We start from the raw sequence: 20,974 nt of genomic DNA, 5'->3' as shown, positions 1-20,974 counted from the left end.
CCAGCGAGCAGTGCATTGCAGTAGTCGAGGCGAGACATGACTGTTGATTGGACAAGGAGTTGGGTGGCTTCATTTGTCAGGAAGGTGGCAGATCCTGCAGATTCTGGTCGTTGCAGCGATGTGAGCGGAGAAGTTCAGCCAGTCGTCAAGGACTACACCAAGGTTCTTGGCGGTTGGGGACGAGGCTACGGCTACATTTTCCACTGTGATGGAAAGGTCAGTCAGCGGGGAGGATTTAGCCGGCAGGTGAAGCAGTTCTGTTTTGCTTAGGTTCAGTTTGAGGTGGTTGGACGTCATCCAGGCGGAGATGTCGGACAGACAGGCAGAGATCTGCTCAGAGACATGGATATCTGAGGGAAGACAGGAGAGGAAGAGTTGAGTATCATCGGCATAGCAATGATACGAGAAGGCATGAGACGTGATAATGTTACCCAGAGATTTGGTGTAGAGGGAGAAGAGGAGGGGTCCAAGGACCGAGCCCTAGGGGACACCCATCCGAAGGGGGTGGGGGGCCGACAGGGACCCTCTCCATGATACTTGGTAGGAGTGGTCGTCGAGGTAGGATGTCAGCTATGCCAGCGCAAAGCCAGCCACTTCCATTCCTGTGAGGGATGCAAGGTGGATCTGATGGTTGACTGTCGAAGGCTGCCGACAGGTCCAGGAGAATCAGGACAGAGGAGAGGCCCTTTGCTTTTGCTAAGTGAAGAGCCTCTGTGACCGCTATGAGGGCCGTCTCTGTGGAGTGACCAGTCCTGAAGCCTGACTGATTAGGGTCTAGGAGGTCATTCTGTAAGAGATATTCAGTGGTTGGATACAGCACGTTCGGGTGATTTAGAGAGGAAGGAGAGAAGAGAGACAGGACGATAGTTCTGTGGGGTTCATGGTTTTTTCTTTATGAGGGGTGTGACTCTGGCTTGTTTTAGAGAGGTGGGAACCACCCCCGAGTTGAGGGAGGAGTTGATGGTTGCCGTTAGGAATTGGAGGATGTCTGGTGCTAAGGTCTGGAGGAGTGAGGAGGGTATCGGGTCCAGCTGGCATGTAGTGGGACGGTTTGACATTACCAGTGTCAAGGCCTCGACATCTGTAATGGGAGAGAAAGATGAGAGTAAAGGATGAGGTTCTCGATTCAGCATTTGGAATGGGTGGGGGTTGGGAGAAGCAGCTGCGGATGCTCTCCACTTTTTTCTCAAAGACAATTGCAAAGTCCTCGGCAGAGAGAGAGGAGGGGGGAGGGGGTGACGTGCAGTTTGCGAAGGTTCTTAGCAGAGGCCTCAATCTTATGGTGAAAGAAAGAAGCTTTGGCAGTAGTGATGGTTTTGGAGAAAGGTTTGAAATTAAATTCAAAAGTTTGACACTGCTAGACGAACAATACCTCTTACCCTTAGCCACCAGAGGTGTACCCCTCCTGCTGATTTGTACTCAATTTGTACAATGTAAATGTAAATTAATGTAAAGTCTGGGGGCTCTGACTTTATGAGGTCATGAGCTCTTACACCCAAATTAGGTTTAAATTGTGGTTCATACCTTCTAGCAATGTTAGAATATAAACCTAATTTGGGTGTAAGAGCTCACGCAAACATTGTATAGCCTCATAAAGTCAGAGCTCCATTCATTGTCTATGGAGCAGCCACAGATTTTACATCCCAGTTACATCACTGCTTGGGGGTTCTCACTATGATTTCTAGCATTTTTTTGGGACACAGGAAGAACATGTGACAAAAAAAGGGTGATATTCCCCTTTAATAATTCCCAAGAGTGTTGTTCCATAAGGATGTAAGGGTTTGATACCATGTGTTATAAATCAGTATATCTCTATATCCTCTTTGATTCCTTACAAAGAGTATCATGGTAGTTTGATGGTAATTTCTTTTTTTTTTTACCATGGTAGCCATTGTATAAATAATGTACCAAAAGTCATGTATCACAATGGTACCAATTTTGTAAGTACATAATACCATGACCATGATATAATCAAATGTATACCAATAGTAATAGTATTTAGATACTATTTCGTTGGAAAGACCATGATCAATTGGTCATGTTCAATTCAATTCAATTCAAAGGAGAAAGAAAAGACGTGTATGTACTAGCTGTTTGACAGCAGATATAAATTAGTTTGAATTATATTTGCTGACGTTTGTGGCTGTAACATAGGCCTACATGGAATAACCAGGGGCTTTGCAGGGCTTATCGCAAGCCAGGCACGTGCCAGAAGCGCAGACAGAACGTTGCCAACATGCATAATACATGTTTGAAAATTGGATGATGCCTTTGTGACATTGACTTAGTAAAACGCAAACGCAAACTTTCTTCCGGTGGGCATTTAGCCATACCATTCTAATGCATTCTTAAATATAATTAAATTATTGCTTCATAATGGTTCGACGGGCATTCTTTTTCTTGGACATCCTTTATCCTTTTCCCCTTGACCTTCGATGTGAAGATGACGTGCTTACGTTTGGCTCCGTTTTCTTTTTCCTACATGGATCGACTACCTGCGGGATTTCGTTCCACCAGAGGACCATCGCAGTGCGGCACAGAGGATGGAGTCTCTCCTCCAGGACTGTCCTGCCTGCCCTGCACCTGGGTGCCCAGTCTCATGGATCTCTTGGGACAGGGTTTAATTCCGCCGAGCACCACCACCACCACGGGGCAGCTCACCACCACTGGGCAGCTCACCACCACGAGGCAGCTCCAGCTCACTACCACTGGGCAGCTCACCACCACGAGGCAGCTCCAGCTCAGCACCACTGGGCAGCTCACCACCACTGGGCAGCTCTCCACCACTGGGCAGCTCACCACCACTGGGCAGCTCTCCACCACTGGGCAGCTCACCACCACGGAGCAGCTCACCACCACGGGGCAGCTCACCACCACTGGGCAGCTCTCCACCACTGGGCAGCTCACCACCACTGGGCAGCTCACCACCACGGGGCAGCTCTCCACCACTGGGCAGCTCACCACCACGGAGCAGCTCACCACCACGGGGCAGCTCACCACCACTGGGCAGCTCACCACCACGGGGCAGCTCACCACCACGGCGCAGCTCACCACCACGGCGCAGCTCACCACCACTGGGCAGCTCACCACCACGGGGCAGCTCACCACCACGGCGCAGCTCACCACCACGGGGCAGCTCACCACCACGGGGCAGCTCACCACCACTGGGCAGCTCACCACCACGGGGCAGCTCACCACCACGGGGCAGCTCTCCACCACTGGGCAGCTCACCACCACGGCGCAGCTCACCACCACGGGGCAGCTCACCACCACTGGGCAGCTCACCACCACGGGGCAGCTCACCACCACTGGGCAGCTCACCACCACTGGGCAGCTCACCACCACGGCGCAGCTCTCCACCACGGGGCAGCTCTCCACCACTGGGCAGCTCTCCACCACGGGGCAGCTCTCCACCACTGGGCAGCTCTCCACCACGGGGCAGCTCTCCACCACTGGGCAGCTCACCACCACGGGGCAGCTCACCACCACGGGGCAGCTCACCACCACTGGGCAGCTCACCACCACGGCGCAGCTCACCACCACGGGGCAGCTCTCCACCACGGGGCAGCTCTCCACCACTGGGCAGCTCACCACCACGGCGCAGCTGTGGAGGATAACAGAACTTGTCTCCTCCCTCTCCCCAAACCCCCAGTTTTATTGTCCCCCCCCCTCTCCTGTGTATATATAGAGTCCCCCCCATGCAAATCTCTCTCTTCTTCCAAGGTTTCAACAGCTAGTCACTTTGGTGAGAGCCATCAAGCCATAATTCTCTAACTTTGTATTTGATACTTTCACTCTGAGTTAATAAATTAATTGTATTAACCGGATCTCCGTTGCCTGAGTAAGTTATTATGTTAATCCACACAGCTCACCACCACGGGGCAGCTCTCAGCAAGTTGTCGTAGAGAGGCCTCCCTGCCCCGACACCCACACCCCTCCGGACCGCCGCTCCAACCTCTGCAGCCAGAAAGGGTTCCATCCCCACTGGGTCCGCTCATGCTACAGGAGGCCGAGAAGGAGAAGCCCTTAACGGAGGTTCTGAGGGACCACAGCCTGCTGCTAAGACGAAGCACCTCTCCCTTCAACCCCAGGCGGAGGGCCATACTTGAGCCCTGTGTGCTGCTGACATGGCCCTGGCTGTTTACGTGTGGCCAGACGGATGCTCCAGAATTCCGCCTGATCAAAGACAACGATGAGACAGAGAGGAAGAGGAAGAGGAGGAGGAGGAGGAGGAATAAGAGGAGCGAAGTCTAGAGGAAGGAGGCCGGCCTACATGGGCAACATGGAGACAGTCTATCTTCAGTTATAGCCCTGGTAAGTACGTTATCCCTTGTCCTTCCCGTCCCCGCTCGTCTCCGAGGGTCCATTGGCGGAACGTAACAATGTTTTCGAATAGTGTATTTGCTGTTATTAGTTTATTCATTACTGGTTCATATTCTATATATAATATATTCCGTTTGATCAGCCCAGAACAGATTAATTGTGTGACCGGGTAGACGCGGCCCACACGCCCAGAAATAAAGCCTCCAGTCGGCCAGCAGAGCTTAGCAGAGCTAGCTCCGCTCGTAGCTAGCCCAGAACCCGAACCAACCCCCACCCTTCCCAACCCCAGAGATCAGGCTGGCAGCCTGGCAGAGAGGCAGAGAGGAAGACAAGGCTCGAAGAAGAGAACGGGGTAAGTTTGAATAACATTTTTAACACACACATTCAATCATTATATAAATAATATGTAATTTTACAAAAAGAAAAATCCTGGATCTCAATTAAAATGTTTGATATTTTATTTAATTCATAACTTATGAACAATAGATGATATTTCTAATGTCAGCTGTTCTATATTGCCCACAACATTGTCTACATTCCATACACTATATTTTTTGTCATCCAATGTAAGTAAAGTGGTTTAAAATGCATTTGTATGTTTCAACTCAAAGTTCAACTCAAAATATTTGCTGTACATATGAAGAATAATAACAATAATAATCATACACATATTTTATATCATTGGAAATCCCTAGTTGTTAGCTTCAAAATGGTACCAAATATGAGGTACTTTGAAATACCCAATAACTAATAATCTTATCACAAATCCATGAAGTTCAAGTTCAGGAATTTTCTAAATGGGGCGTACAAACAAGGTGTACAAACAAGCATTGAGTGTGGTTTTTAGAGGAAAGATCCAATTGTGAAAACGTAGATAGCTCTGCACTGAGTAATGAAGTAGTAGGCAGAGAATAGGTGGTACAAGTCTAGTATAGAACTAGAACAAAGCTTAGTCATATTATATATATATTTCTGAAATATATTATGGGTAAGTTCAGATTTAGTTTTTGTACACTTCCACTCAATGTTACCAAAAGGTAGTCATTTTTAATGGGCCCAGCACTGTAAAAAGCACTTAAACACACTCAAGTGTACTTTGACCCATTAGCCTACTATAGATAGACTGCTAGATTATTGTTCCTATCAGGGTCATCCAAGGGGACTAGGACCTATCGTGTTGTTATTGTTGGTTTTACAAAGCTCTGTTTATCAGATAATCATAGTACCGGTAAATCATCTCTGTTCCCTCCTCATCCTAGAAATGGAATGACTTAAAAGAACACGCCAACATTTTGGGAAATTAGCTGCATGTTAGCTTAGCTTAGCACAATGAATGGAAGTGGACAGTGCCGGTTAGCTTTCGGGAGAGGTGTTAGTTGGACAATGCCTAGGCTAACCGGTCATGTCTGCTTCCATTCATTGTGCTAAGCTAGGCTAACATGCAGCCAGATAGCTTTCTACTGAAAGTACAGAGAGGAATCTATCTTCTTATCTCTCTCTGGAGAAGACGGTAAGCTAATTTCCCAAAATGTTGGCGTGTTCCTTTAAGGCTTCCCGCCACACCCTTCACACTACTGGTTCCAACTGCAGCCAGTTCCAGCCCCACCCTCTGGGCTCCACCCCTCTCCCCAATCCGTACTTGTTGAGGGCAGAGTCTTCTATTGAGGGGTAAGAGTTCCAGCTCCACCCCTCTCTCCAGCTCCACCCCTCTCTCCAGCTCCACCCCTCTCTCCAGCTCCACCCCTCTCTCCAGCTCCACCCCTCTCTCCAGCTCCACCCCTCTCTCCAGCTCAGGGGTCTGGTCAGATGGTCAGATGGATGGCATGCATTCACTCCTGGAACAGGACTATCTATAACCTGAAGAAGACCAATTCAGTGAAGCCCATGCCAGTTATAATGATGTTATTAGCAAATAAAATACCACACTCCATAGTGCTGAGGCAGTATTTTTTCATTATAATAATAATAATAACAATCATCATTATTATTATCATCAGTAAGGTAACAACACTAAATTAGGAACATTTTGCTACACAAATTTGAAGGGATGTACAGTAAGTAATATGTAACATCAGACGATGTGTCTTCAGAGTAACATTAGATTGAATATAGATACAGTAACAGTACTGTTGAGTGAGCTTTGACATGGTTTATACAACAAGCATTCACTATGTTGTCAGGAAGGATCACATTGGAAAACATGATAAGATGAGATGGTAAAATGGTAAATGGACTGCATTTATATAGCGCTTTTATAGAAATCACTTGACAACTTAAGTCTCACACTCACTCACACAACTATGGCAGAGGCAACCATGCAAGGTGCCGACCTGCTGATCGGAAGCAGTTCAAGGGCCAAGTGTCTTGCTCGAGGACACTCAAAGACTCCTGAGCCACTGTCACCCCTTATCTCATGATAAGATGAGATAGCTCTGCTCTTAGTATATAGTGTGTCAGTATATTACTGACACACACACAAACACACACGGATCATATATCATAACATGACAACATTAGGAGACAGGGAGACTGGTGCCGTGACTTAACAGTTTAATGTAAATCCAAGACAAAGTGTGATTACATTTCTACACATATACAATATGCATATGTGAGCATACAAATTCTCATTAATAACTCGATTCACCTCGGAGACCGAAAAAATGATCAAAAGTAACAGTGAATAACAAGCTATAACATGTTTCACCACAACGGGAGCGCCCCTTCTCACCCTACAGTTAGTAAAGAGGACAATTAAAATAACTATATTCTTCTATTTTGACGAAGGTTGTCTGTCTTGTTAAAATCCTCCTCGTAAATTTACAATGCTATATCATTAGTTTTTCCCGAAGCCTAATATAAATTCACTCCATTTTTCTACAACGAAAATGATTAAGAGAAGCACACAACATCATAATGGTAACACAAGCGCTTAGTAGCAAGTACTCAAACTTGTTAGGAGGTTTAATTACTCATTCTTCTTATTTGTCATTATTATTATATTTATTTAAAACATTCTAGTAAAAGCCTGTAAAATATCCATTCTCGTAACATACTTAATAATATTAGGCTAAGGAATAGGGTATACATAGAACGCTACGGCAACAGATTGAAACAATGAGACGTCACACCCCAATAAAAAGAAAGGAAAACGCAAATGAGGACAGTTAACGAAGAAGTATACTAGGAAATACTGCAGCGCACGTTAGGTTTTATCCACAAATAATGAAATTTCACACCGTCGAGAAACCATACAGCAATGGACACATCAGGGGGTCAGGGCTTGATGCGCTCTTAGGTCTTGAGACGATGTAGAAATGGTTCACTTTAGTGAACGTTGTGCAAGGAGTAGAAAAATAACTTGATTATTTACGTATTACAGCAGTTTACTGTTGGGACTTTGAGACGTACTGAACGTTTCTTTTTTGTTTTGTTTGTTTTTCCCCCGCTATGTAACTCAATCATTCCAAAGCGTATACCCAACGCATGGCCCAGATTGTACTGGTGAAAATACATGACTTTTCATATCTGGCTTCAAATTGCATTCTAGTCCGAGAGAAATCATTTTTTTTTGTATTATATATAAGCAGAATTTGGGTTAGAATATAGCCACCGCCATCTACGGTCTATCTAGAGCTCTCTTTGAAGAGACACATGAAAAGCCAACTTTTCTTCCCACAAGTAACCTGAGCCATTGCAACACAACACATCCAGCCAAATCACATCACCCCTGTTTTTATCCAGACATCTTCCAGAAGAAGAAAAAAAATCACATTTAAATACATTTTGGTTGCTGAGGTTCATCATGTTTCTAATCATAACATTTTGATGTCCGTTCCGTCGGTGATGATGAAGGCATCAAACCATGACCGCCTCACCCTGAATTCCCCCAAAAGAAAAGCCAGCGAAAGGAGATCTCCTTAACAAAAATGTAGAAACAAACAAGCAAAAGAAACATAGACTCTCATCCAAAAGAAAAGGGCTTTAAGAATGCATGTATAATCTGATGGGTTTCTTGGTGATAGAAAGTATGATTAATTCACCTAACACGTTTCCCTACCTCCCTCGTTCTTTGGGGAGGCTGTTCTGCAATGCTTCTCAGTGATTGCAGAGAATAATATTGGGAGGGTGAGGGTTGTCTCGATTCTCCTTGTTTCATTTCTTATTTTTATGCTAAGCTTCAAGTCACTTCAGAGGAGTTTTGGCTGGAGAAGGCTGATGAACTGTAACGCCTGTAACGCCTTCAGGAATGTTTCTCAACGCTTTCAAACTAAGTTCCAGGAGAGAGAGGGGGGGGGGGGGGGGCGAGGGGTGGTAAAAAGGTGGAAGCATGACACGTCTTGGGCATATCTTAAAGAATAAACAAAGCTGTACAATTGACCAGGCTTCGGTGAGAAGAGTGAGAGACTGCGTTGCTACACTGCTTCCTCTAATTGAAACCACACCTTAAAGCTTCGATGGTAATTGTTAGTTATTTGGAAGGCAGTTTTTCCTAACATTGAAAACGACGGCTAAGGGAGGCTACGGTCAAATCAACGGCACGGACACTTGACGCTCTACTTAAGCACGTTTTGGTAATTGTAAGGTCACTCTACTTATGCACACATTTCTGAGTCCAACTTTTCACGAAACATGTGAATGTGAATATGAAATAAAGTGATACGACTGACTGAGTTTGTTCGTTTTCTTCATTGAAAAAAGAAAAGAAAAAGGGCTTATTTTAATTGTTGCTCGATGCGATAAAGAATTTTTTTTAATTATTAGGATTAGGAGGATTCTTGATAATATTTTCCATGTGTTTTCTCCTGGTTAAGAGAGAATCCGCTCCGCTGGAGATCATACACACGTGTAATTATTGCATCGTCATGCATGGCCACAAATATTATGTGGAAATCAAATTGAAAACCAAAAGGGTCACCCGGTGAGAAAAGTTCTAAAACGTTTCAAATGTTGCAGGTCACGTACATTCATTTTGTGCAGGTGACCATGACTTTTAAAGGTATTGTTGGTATAATAATTGTTTTGATTAATTTACTTTTACAGGTCAATCCATTCCATGGCACACTAACTTAAAACAAGTTTTCTTTTGTACAAATAAATGTTCTTACAACATTGATAAAGCTACACCATCAACAACGTAAAAAATCAAATAAAAAAGGAATTTATATATAAAACATTTGAGAGAAGTTAGATATTTAGTGAACAAATTAACTGATCAGCTGATTTAGTGGGGGGAGAAAGACGAATAATGACAGTTATTAATGTTTTAAAAACCTTAACGTTTGAAAATGGACAGAGACTCTTGTCTGAATGTGCAGAGACATTATGGCAACCCTAAACAAAATGAACGACTTGTGTTTGTGTTTGTGTGCATGTGACAAATCAATCCCTCTGAACCTGAACACAAACATGTGCTCGGGGCGGGTGAAAGTAATGTCCTTTGAAGACAGATCTTTAAAGACAGATCTTTAAATCAGAACTTATTGCCTGATTGCTCTGGGTGGGTGTGGGGGTCGCTTGTACTGTGTGCTGTACATCATCAACGCGTTGAATTCTTTGGTGGGTGGAGAGAGGAGTCTGAGAGTGACAGCTCCGTCCCTGTGGCAACACGAAGGTCAGGGGTCATGAGAGCAAGTTATGGGCAACGCCAGATTCCCTCAAACAGTGGAATGTTTCAGTAGTCTGCCCTCGTGGTGGAGGAACCAAAATATTATAATGTTTTGATTGGAAAAGCATCTCCCTTATCTGTGTGTGCTTAGGCCCCAGCAGCCTCATGGAAATAAGAACAAAAAAACAAGCACAAGCGAAAAATTATAATAATAATAATAATAATAATAATAATAATAATAATAATAATAATAATAATAATAATAATAATAATACAAACACAGAACAGAGAAGATGTAACCAGCCAACGTACAATATAATATCACATCTTTTGACTGCCAGGATCCCAAGGCTTGCTGAAGCTGATGAGAGGGAGTGTTGTGAAGTATTTGTGAAAAGCAGAAAGTACCAGGATGATACCATGATGATACCAGGATGATACCAGGATGATACCATGATGATACCAGGATGATACCATGAATCCATGATGATACCATAATGATACCAGGGTGATACCATGATGATACCAGGATGATACCATGATGATACCATGATGATACCAGGATGATACCAGGATGATACCATGATGATACCAGGCTGATACCATGATGATACCAGGATGATACCATAATGATACGAGGATGATACCATAATGATACCAGGATGATACCAGGATGATACCATAATGATACCATAATGATACCAGGATGATACCAGGATGATACCATAATGATACCAGGATGATACCAGGATGATACCAGGATGATACCAGGATTATAAGGTAGCCTACTCTAGGAACTATGGGGAGTTTTCTCTGAGGTTTAGTGGATAGATGGTTTTCAAGCCTGGGTCTGGTACACTCAGTCCTAAGCAATCTATAAAGGGCCCCAAATGGATTATCATCAACTCAGACACTGTTACTATCATCAACAGTGTCGGAACACTTTTACACAGGTGCACCCACCTCCAAAGAATACTAAATATTACTGTACATCACCAAACCCCCAGGTCACAAATCCAAACCAGAAATGAGCCAGACGTATAATAAAAACACGCGCACCGATAAAACATCCACAAGAATTATTGCAACAATCTCTAAAAAATAAACACAACATACCTACAGCCAGGTAAAAAGTTCAATAAAACGCCAAGGAAGAGAAAGAAGAAAATAAAATCACTTCAAAATGCTATGCCAAAGTACTATGGCATGACATGAAAGGGAAGGGGGAGACCTCCAGCAGTTCTGCTGTGCCCCCTTCACGAGGACAAAGCGACAGAGAAGAGTAATTGTATCATTGGCCTACAAGAAAGAAAAGAAAAGAAAAAAGACGTCAGTTAAATGAAGCAGTAAAACACACAAAGCGACAGCCCTCTGGGTTCTCTACAATGTTCAGGTGTCCCTTTCAGGCGGCGCGGCGACGTCTGGCGGTGGACCCGCTTCAAAGACAAATGCACAGTGGCGATGAATCGAACCGAAATCCAGAAGACGCCCTTCCAGGTGTACGCTGCAGTGCTTCCCTTCTGTCCTGTTCTGGTCTCGTCTGGACTCTGAGATGCTACCCAACCCTCAGACTCTGTTCTGTTCTGTTCCGGACTCTGAGACGCTACCCAACCCTTAGACTCTGTTCTGTTCTGTTCTCGTCTGGACTCTGAGACGCTACCCAACCCTTAGACTCTGTTCTGTTCTCGTCTGGACTCTGAGACGCTACCCAACCCTTAGACTCTGTTCTGTTCTCGTCTGGACTCTGAGACGCTACCCAACCCTTAGACTCTGTTCTGTTCTCGTCTGGACTCTGAGACGCTACCCAACCCTTAGACTCTGTTCTGTTCTCGTCTGGACTCTGAGACGCTACCCAACCCTCAGACTCTGTTCTGTTCTGTTCTCGTCTGGACTCTGAGACGCTACCCAACCCTCAGACTCTGTTCTGTTCTGTTCTCGTCTGGACTCTGAGACGCTACTCAACCCTCAGACTCTGTTCTGTTCTCGTCTGGACTTTGAGACGCTACTCAACCCTCAGACTCTGTTCTGTTCTCGTCTGGACTCTGAGACGCTACCCAACCCTCAGACTCTGTTCTGTTCTTGTCTGGACTCTGAGACGCTACCCAACCCTTAGACTCTGTTCTGTTCTGTTCTCGTCTGGACTCTGAGACGCTACCCAACCCTTAGACTCTGTTCTGTTCTGTTCTCGTCTGGACTCTGAGACGCTACTCAACCCTCACACTCTGTTCTGTTCTCGTCTGGACTTTGAGATGCTACTCAACCCTCAGACTCTGTTCTGTTCTGGTCTGGACTTTGAGACGCTACTCAACCCTCAGACTCTGTTCTGTTCTGGACTTTGAGACGCTAGCCAACCCTTAAGACTCTGTTCTGTTCTGTTCTGGTCTGGACTTTGAGACGCTACTCAACCCTCACACTCTGTTCTGTTCTCGTCTGGACTCTGAGACGCTACCCAACCCTCAGAGCACAGCAAGAGAAATTACTTCCATTTATCTTTTCCTGGAAAACAACAACAACAACAATAATAACAACATCGACAGCAACAGCAACAACGACAACAATAGCAACAAAATGACTCATGTTGGAGTTATATAGGTGTGCATTCATGCAGTGTCCCTGCGGCTTCTACCAACCAACCGGGCTCCTTGTTACTACCGACCTGCTCAGTGCCAACATGCTATTCTTTTAGTCCCGTTTTAAGATGAGGAGTTTCACCCTGCCCTCCTCACACCCCACCTAGAACAACCATCGCTCGCTCCCCACACGCTAACCCTTTCAACAGCCCTCTCTGCACTCAACTCTCCACTGCAACCAGGCTCTCTCTGTCTTTCTCTCTCTCTCTCTCTCTCTCTCTCTCTCTCTCTGGCCATCGCAGGATCACCGTCATGGCAACAACCACTTCCCAACCCTTCTCCCGGGCCTAGCTTTTTGAACCTCATGCCCTGTACTGCGACTCATCCCCCTGTACTGTGTACGTAGAAACTGATGGTTTATTTTTTTTGACAGTCACGTTCCGTCTGCTTTTTTTCCCCTCCTCAGTTGCCCGATCGAATACTTGTGCTAGTATCACTGACTGTAATCCCTGTGCATGAATTCCCTTGTGTGATAATAAAAACAAAACCAAAAAAAACAGCAACAAATATATTTCAAAAACTAAAGCCACTTTATGGGTACCACTGTGATAAGAGACTTACAGCTATACTGTACATCTTTCTTTATATTTACATTAATATCGAAAACAAATGCAACAAGAAATGGCCTAAAAATTACTTTGGTTAAGTACCCCAGGCAAAGTTATCTCATGCACACTTAATAAAATAGCTCAGTTTAATAATCAACTCTGACACGGATCACCGCCACCGCCATCTAATAGTACGCTGTCGTTGGTGGACAGTGAAACAGGAAGGGGAGGAGCACCTGGAAGAGAGCTACGACCGACTACTACGCTATTAAAACCGGGGAACCGCCTCTCTCTCTGTCTCTCTCTATGTCTCTCTCTCTCTCTCTCTCTTTCTCTCTCTCTCTCTCTTACGCGTGTTCTCGGGGTTCCCAGCCAAGTAAACTGTGTGGTTATATCTGTAAGGCACTACGAGGGAACAATGTTCAAACCTAAACGACTGCGGAGGAGGGGTGTCTGCCAAGGAGGTGGACTACACACACACACACACACACACACATGGTTTTTCGCCAGTAGCACACACAGACAATCACGTTGTACATGCCTATGTTATTAGAACCACTTTGTGCAATCACATTGAGAGAAGAAGAAAAAAAAAAGAAAAAAGAAAAGAGGAACGAATAAATCTATTGGTATCAGAAAAACAAAACAAAAAAACAACATCAACAACGACAACAACAAATGTTTTTCTTCATAAAACGCAACGGGTGCAGACTGCTACATTCTAAGAACGGGGTCCCAGCTAAGACACCTAGAGCTAAGAACTGGAAAAATTTATTGTCGAAAAAGAGAGAAAACATCAAAAAAGGAAAGAAAGAAGAAAAACAAAAATCTATAAATACACTAGAAAGTTTGTTGTCTTCTGTTGGTTATATTTCCAGATGCCTCCTCTGAGCTGAGGGCGGGGGTAGGGGTGTGTGTGTGTGTGTTGGGGGGGTTGTTTGCGTGACCCCACCCCCCAACCTCCCCTCCCAACATCGTGAATGATTTGGAAATATTTAAGACAGTTCAAGGCCATCGATTTTTTTTCTTTGAAGAGCAGCAGATTTCCGTATTTCACCTACTCCCAAATTCTCTTGGGAAATCCAGACATCCAGACAGTAACCCCTGTTCCACAGTCTCTTCCCAATTTAAGAGGGGGCTAATCAAACCAAAACAAAAAGATCTGTCATATATATATATGCAATTATATATATATATAATTAAACAAAAACAACAAAACAGAAGACCTCCTTCTTCTCCTTCTCTCCCAAAAGGCCTGTTTCAGATTCAGAGACCTTGCTGTGGAGCCAATGAGACGTTACTTTCCTCGGAAAGAAAGAAAGAGAGAGAAAGAAAAATAGAAGGGAAAATGAAAACTGGCCCTTTCAGGAATCTTTTTTTTCTTTTTTTATATATATCATTATAAAAGAAACCCCATGAATTGTACCCCCTCTAAAAACTCCACCCCTCTCTTCCTACCTGAGGGGGCTGTGTATTTATTTTTTTCCTCTTTTCCTCTCTGTCGTTTGTCTATCTTCAAGTTAAAACGTGACAGTTTCGTGAGGATTGCATGTTCCTCCATCCCTGTCTGTGTCTGAGGTCGGGGGTCAGGGGGTCGGGGGGTGGGAGGGGTCGGGGATGTGGAGGAAGGGTTCTTAGGGGACAGAAGCAGCAGCAGCTGAGTCAGGGTCTCCAGTGTCAGTCAGTGTGTTCTCTAGAGGTAAGGGTACTGGTTGACCTTGGTGGGGCTCAGCGGGTATCCAGTGTAGACAGTGGAGGCGGGCGAGGCGCTGATGTAGGCCTGGTGGGCGAACTGGGCCTGGTACTGGCTGTGGTGCAGGCTGGGCGAGGGCAGCACGCCGTGGCCCATGCTGACCGGGACCTGGTGGACGATGCTACCCGGCGGGTAGCTGGCGTGCTGGGCCACATGCCGCCCCGGGCCCTGCGACGCCACCAGGTGGGCCACTGCGCCCGTGGAGCCCAGGGCGGCGGGGGCCGTGTAGGCGTACAGGTGGGGCTGTCCGGGCAGGTGGCTGGCGGTCAGGTGCGGGTGCACGTTGGCGGTGTGGGAGGGGCTGTGGTGGTGGAAGGAGTAGGGGGCCTGAGCGGTGATGGTGGGGGTGATGTAGGCCTGCTGGCGCCGGTGGCCTCCGTTCCGCTCAGCTACCATGTGCTGCTGGGCCTGCAGGGGACGACCAGGAGAGCCTGTTATACCAGCCCTAATATCATCATACAATATGCTCTCTCTATTTCTCTCTCTCTCTCTCTCTCTCTCTCTCTCTCTCTCTCTCTCTCTCTCTCTCTCTCTCTCTCTCTCTCTCTCATTTACATTTAGCTGACGCTTTTATCCAAAGTGACTTACAAGTTATGTACGACAAGTCAGCAGGACACACACACACACACACACACACACACACACACACACACACACACACGCACGCACGCACACTACAATAAACAAGTCCCCAGTCCTACCTGGCTGAGGTTGAGAGGCTGTTGCTGGAAGGGGTGTGGTGCTCGCTGCTGTCGGTAAGACCCCCCGATCATGCTCCCTGGCAGGTGATTATTGCCAGACACCATAACATTGGACGATTTGAACTTATAGACTGAATTCTGATAGTTCATTGCATCTGAAAAAGGAGCAGATACCGGTTCGGTTCGGTCAGCGTGACTCAGACGTGGCGTTTTGTTATCATACACGAGAGGCACTGCCTCAAGGTCAATCGTTAAAAGAGGAACAGGGTTACTGACATTTTGTGAAAAAAAATAATTCTAGAATGTGTACATAGTAATAATAATAATAATAAATTGTATTTGTAGTGCACTTTTTGTTCACTAGGATTAAAACATAGTTAATTAAAAAATAATAATTATTAATAATAATCAAATAAAATACAGAATACAAATCAAATTTAAATAAAACATAGTTAAAACATAGTATAAACAGAAAATGTAAAGTCATATCAAAAGTCAAGTCATAGTAGTCATATCCGCTGTATCCTACAGTATCATCCAACATCTCCTCGTATTTCCAGTCAAACCGTGTGAACGTCATGAAGGTACAACCCTCCCCTCATCTACCTGGCATCAGGCGCTCACACTCGTTCAAGATCTCGCTGCTCTGGATCTTCAGAGGGGGGATGATGTAGTTGTCCAGGATGGTGCTCTTGCTGTCGTAGCCGTTGTTGTTGTAGGGACTGTTGTGGCTGGAGCAGTCGGAGTCCGGAGAGTCGTGCACCGTCACACAGCTGATGACGTTCTTCCTCTGCTTGGTGCTGCAAGAGGAGGAGGAGGAGGAGGGAGGAGGCGGAGGAGGAGGAGGAGGAGGAGGAGGAGGAGGGATGAGGAGGAGGAGGGAGGAGGAGAGATGAGGTTGGTTGGGGAACGACTGATCTCATAGATAGTAGTCCATTGCATCGTCATTGCAGACATCTTGGTAGGCAAACATCAGGCGACTGCAATCAAATATCAGGTGATCATTGGATGACAACCTGGTCAATGAGCTGTGGCACAGTTAGTGATCTCCCGCCTACATCACGTGATCTCCCGCCTACATCACGTGATCTCCCGCCTACATCACGTGATCTCCCGCCTACATCACGGGATCTCCCGCCTACATCACTTCATCGCTGGATTGGAGCTCTGGACCTTATCATACTCGCTCTGGTGATTGGTTTACACTTAAGGTTCCTAGAGTCTGCCGTTGTTTTTAATTATTTTGAATGTTTAATCGATTGACTTTCTGTTTCTATATTGTTTTATTTTTGTATTGTATTTATTATGTTTTGTATTTCTCAACGTCATTGTAAATCCTTCAGGGTCAAATAAAGATAGAATTGAATTGAATTGAATGGTCGGAATGCATGAGACATCGTGAGAATACTATGAATGGTCTGGTGGGCATGACCCCTGACCCCTGACCCCAGGTCCACCACTGACCTGTTGTGGCTGTGTTTGTGGTGACGGTGGTCGTCCTCCTCGTCAGTGTCGCTGCTGATGGTGATGATGCTGACCGCGGGGCTGGGCGTGTCCGGGATGATGATGGTCTGTCGGGGCCCGTGGTGCTGGTGTTGGTGCTGGTGTTGGTTCTGGTGCTGGTGGTGGTGGTGGTGGTGATGGTCTCGGGTGGTGCTGGAAGCCTGCTCCGTCTCCCCTCCGCTCCCCCAGCCGCCCCCGCAGCCCTGTGGCGGGGCGCAGTTGGAGGACGCGGAGCCATTCTGAAGCACGGCGCAGCGCGGCGGCGTGTTCTCCTTCACACGCTTGGAGCGCTGCGGGGACAGCACCGCCTGGGAGGACGAGACCTCGTAGGCCGACACGTTCCTGGGACGGACGGGAAGACCAGTCAGACGGTTTTTCGCTGTCGATGCTTACAGTAATGCATAGATCACAACTCATCTCTCCATCATAGGAGAGACAAGAAGATAGATACCAGTTTCCTCTGTGTTCAGTAGAAAGCTATCTGGCTGCACTTTAGCCTAGCTTAGCACAATGAATGGAAGCGGACATGGCCGCTTAGCCTTCGGGAGAGGTGTTAGTTGGACAATGCCTAGGCTAACTGGCCATGTCCGCTTCCATTCATTGTGCTAAGCTAGTGCAGCAATATTTCTACTGAACGCACAGAGAGAAAACTGGTATCTATCTTCTTGTCTCTATCTGGAGAAGACGATAAGCTAATTTCCCAAAATCTTGGCGTGTTCTTTTAAACAATAATGATTAGAGTCTATCATTTGGATATAGACTTTGGCTCGGGTTGCCAGTTCTGTTTAAAACCCAGCATTTAAGAGTCTATTCTAGATCATCCACAGTACCTGGCAGACATCTGGTGCTGTTTGTTCTTTTTGGAAGAGGAGATGTTGTTATTGTTTGACGGCTGCCTCATCACGTGAGCCACGCCCACATTGAGAGGCTGGTTGGATGGGAGGGTGACGTGGCCCGCCAGCAAGGCCGGCTGCTGCATGATGGGATTGTAATGGCCGCCGTGAGGGTGGGGGTTCCTGTAAAGGTGTAGGAGTTTTCGTTTTACCACGTTGTTAAAAAAATACCATCTGAAGTCTGTAGGTTAACCTGACATATTAACCCTTTCACTACCACACTACATAATGTTAACCCTTTCACTACCACACTACAGATGGTTAAACGTCTGTAGCGTGGTTGTGAAAGGGTTAACCCTTTGTCATGTGGCGGTGAAAGGGTTAACCTTCTGTATTGTCGCAGTGAAAGGGTTAACCCTTTGGTAGTGTGGTAGTGTGGGGTTTAGGGTGACCAGGTGTCCCCCTTTTGGTTGTACTGTCCCACCATTTGAGACCGCGTCCCACATATTGAGAGGATGTCCCTCTTTTTGAAGCAAAAAAAAAATATCGAACACAAGACATTCCTGTCAAGTGATAAAGTTTGAATATTTAAAACAGATGTTAGGTGGTAACAAGCCGGCTGCCAGTGCCAAGATGAATGTGGAGAGATATAATTCTGTATTTAATTTGTATTTATTTAGATTTAACCTTTATCTATTCGGTGAAGACGAGTTATTATAACAAAAAAAATTACATTATCTATCTGTCCCACTTTGTCCCACTTTGTCCCACCAAAATCTTACTGTTGTCCTGCTTTTGGACTTTTTGTATCTGGTCACCCTAGTGGGGTTCCAAACAGCAGGCTATTATAGAGTGAAAACAGGGGACCCGCGGACGAAGTAACAGGGCTATTTCACACACCGGCCAGTAGGTGGCAGCAGCCGCCTTGGAGAACACAGCGTTAGGGAGGAGAGGGAGTGAGAGAAGGAGGAGAGAAGAGGGAGAGAGGGAGAGAGGGAGGGCAGAGGAGCTGACACCGGCAGCTGTGGAGGGATAGCTCCGCAGAGGAAGTGCGACACTTTCCCAATTGTCTCTCTGAGGACAATAGCGCTGCCAGCGAAGAGGGAGGAGAAAGGACGAGAGAGAGAGAGAGAGAGAGAGATAGAGAGATGGACAGATCCAAATGAACCTGTGTGCATGCATGCCTCCCCCGCCACACACACAAACACACACACACACACACCCTCACACACACACAGGCCTCATATACCTGCGTCTTGCTTATCTCCCTGCAGACTCCCTTCCTCCATCTATCCATCCATTTATCAAGCCGTCTCGCTGACAGGCTGCACTCGACATGGTGTCCTCATATGCACATATATCCCGCCTCCCTCAGGTGAAGGCTGCTCTCAGAAAAGGCGTTCTCTCGGGGGGGCCACCCTTCACGGCTGATAGAGGGTGGTATGGACTCCCCCGTCAGTCAGCTTGACAGCGCCCCTCTCTATCGGACTCTGCATCCCTCACCTATAGCGCCTCAATATGATGGTCGCCTGTGATTCAAATCCCACGGCCGCTGGTCGAGGCCCGACTCGTGCTGCCTCTGCGCGCGGTCGCGGAGATATCAAATATTAACATGGATATTACAGACTCAGACCTAAGCTTTAAATCAAGGTGACAAAAACATCATTCTTCCACCTTAGAAACATAGCTATGGTACGGCCGTTTATAAATCAAAAAGACTGATCCATGCCTTTATAATAATAATAGTAATGGCTTGAATTTATATAGCGCCTTTCACGTACCCAAGGCGACTTGACTACTGTAATGCACTCCTCACCGGCCTCCCAAAAAACGACTCCTACTCATTCAAAACGTGGCAGCTAGGCTGCTAACTAGAACCAAGAGGAGAGACCACATCAGTCCAGTATTAGCTAACCTACACTGGCTTCTGGTAACATTTAGAATTTAGGATTTCAAGGTCCTCCTCCTTACGTATATATATACAAATGGAACAGGACCAAGCTACATAAAAAATTCTCTAGTCAACTATGTGCCTTCTAGATTCTAGAATATTGCGATCATCTACTGGTCTATTGAAGGTTCCAAACCACAGCCTAAAGACAATCGGAGATGCAGCCTTCGCAAACTATGCACCAAAGTTATGGAACACACTACCTATGGACATTAGGGAAGCTAGATCTCTAAAAAAATTAATTAAATAAAAAAAAAAAGCTAAAAACTTCACCATAGCCTTTTAATACACTGCAATGCTGATTGTACTGATTACACTATTTTACTCTGTCCATTCTATTTGACTCTTTTACTACTTTTATTACAGGTTCTAAATGGTCAGGTACCGAACTGTGTGAGTATCAAGCAGAAAGAAAGACTGTCAGGTTTTTAAAACTGTGTAGGACCCAGGCCTGGAACTGCACCCTGAGAGGGAGGTTTGCCCTGGGTGGGAGGTTCGAAGGGTCAAAGTGGGTATCAAACAGGAGGGAAGACTATCAGGTTTTAAACTGTGGATACCAAACAGAGAAGGTAAAGACAACTTAAACTGTTAAACAGTAATCCAGAACTATTTTATTGCACTGTAAAAAAAAACTGTGATTTTATATGTCTGCACTTTATGTGCTCATTTTATGTCTATTCTATTCTACTATTTTATTGCACTGCAATATTTCACTATTTTAGTCTATTCTATTCTATCTTACTCTTTTTATTATTGTCTATTTTTAAAACTGAATCAACCCATAAACAAGGTGGCCTGTTGGGATGTTAGATCCTAATGTGAAAATCTGTGATTTTATATGTTTGCACTTTTTTATTATTATTATTATTATTATTATTATTATTATTATTATTATTATTATTATTATTATTATTATTATTATTATTATTATTATTATTATTATTATTATTATTATTATTATTATTATTATATTACAGCGTACGTAATAGTCTGTAATGGCCTATATAACATTAACATACTATTTAAACTATGGTTCGGGGAACCAAAACGGGTCACAGGCCTGTTTTCTTTCAGGTCCCTCTCAAAACAAAAAGTAGGAATTCTATTTTAATGAGCCTCGGTTGAAA

At 45.3% G+C, this 20,974-nt stretch overlaps 1 protein-coding gene across 1 annotated transcript in view; it reads right to left on the bottom strand.

The window, feature by feature from the left end:
- Positions 1-6,856: 6,856 nt before the first annotated feature.
- hipk2 (homeodomain interacting protein kinase 2) overlaps positions 6,857-20,974 on the bottom strand; it is a 61,233-nt gene continuing 47,115 nt past the window's right edge. The window contains 5 exon segments of the mRNA XM_084335156.1: positions 6,857-15,267; positions 15,561-15,715; positions 16,167-16,360; positions 17,025-17,405; positions 17,894-18,079. Coding sequence (XP_084191282.1) covers positions 14,800-15,267; positions 15,561-15,715; positions 16,167-16,360; positions 17,025-17,405; positions 17,894-18,079 — 1,384 coding nt within the window. The 3' untranslated portion in view covers positions 6,857-14,799.

Source organism: Notolepis coatsorum (assembly GCF_963971535.1).
Source record: "Notolepis coatsorum genome assembly, chromosome: 18".
NCBI lineage: Eukaryota > Metazoa > Chordata > Actinopteri > Aulopiformes > Paralepididae > Notolepis > Notolepis coatsorum.
The sequence above is the reverse complement of the archived record's forward strand: the minus strand, read 5'-3'. Positions and strand labels throughout refer to the sequence as shown.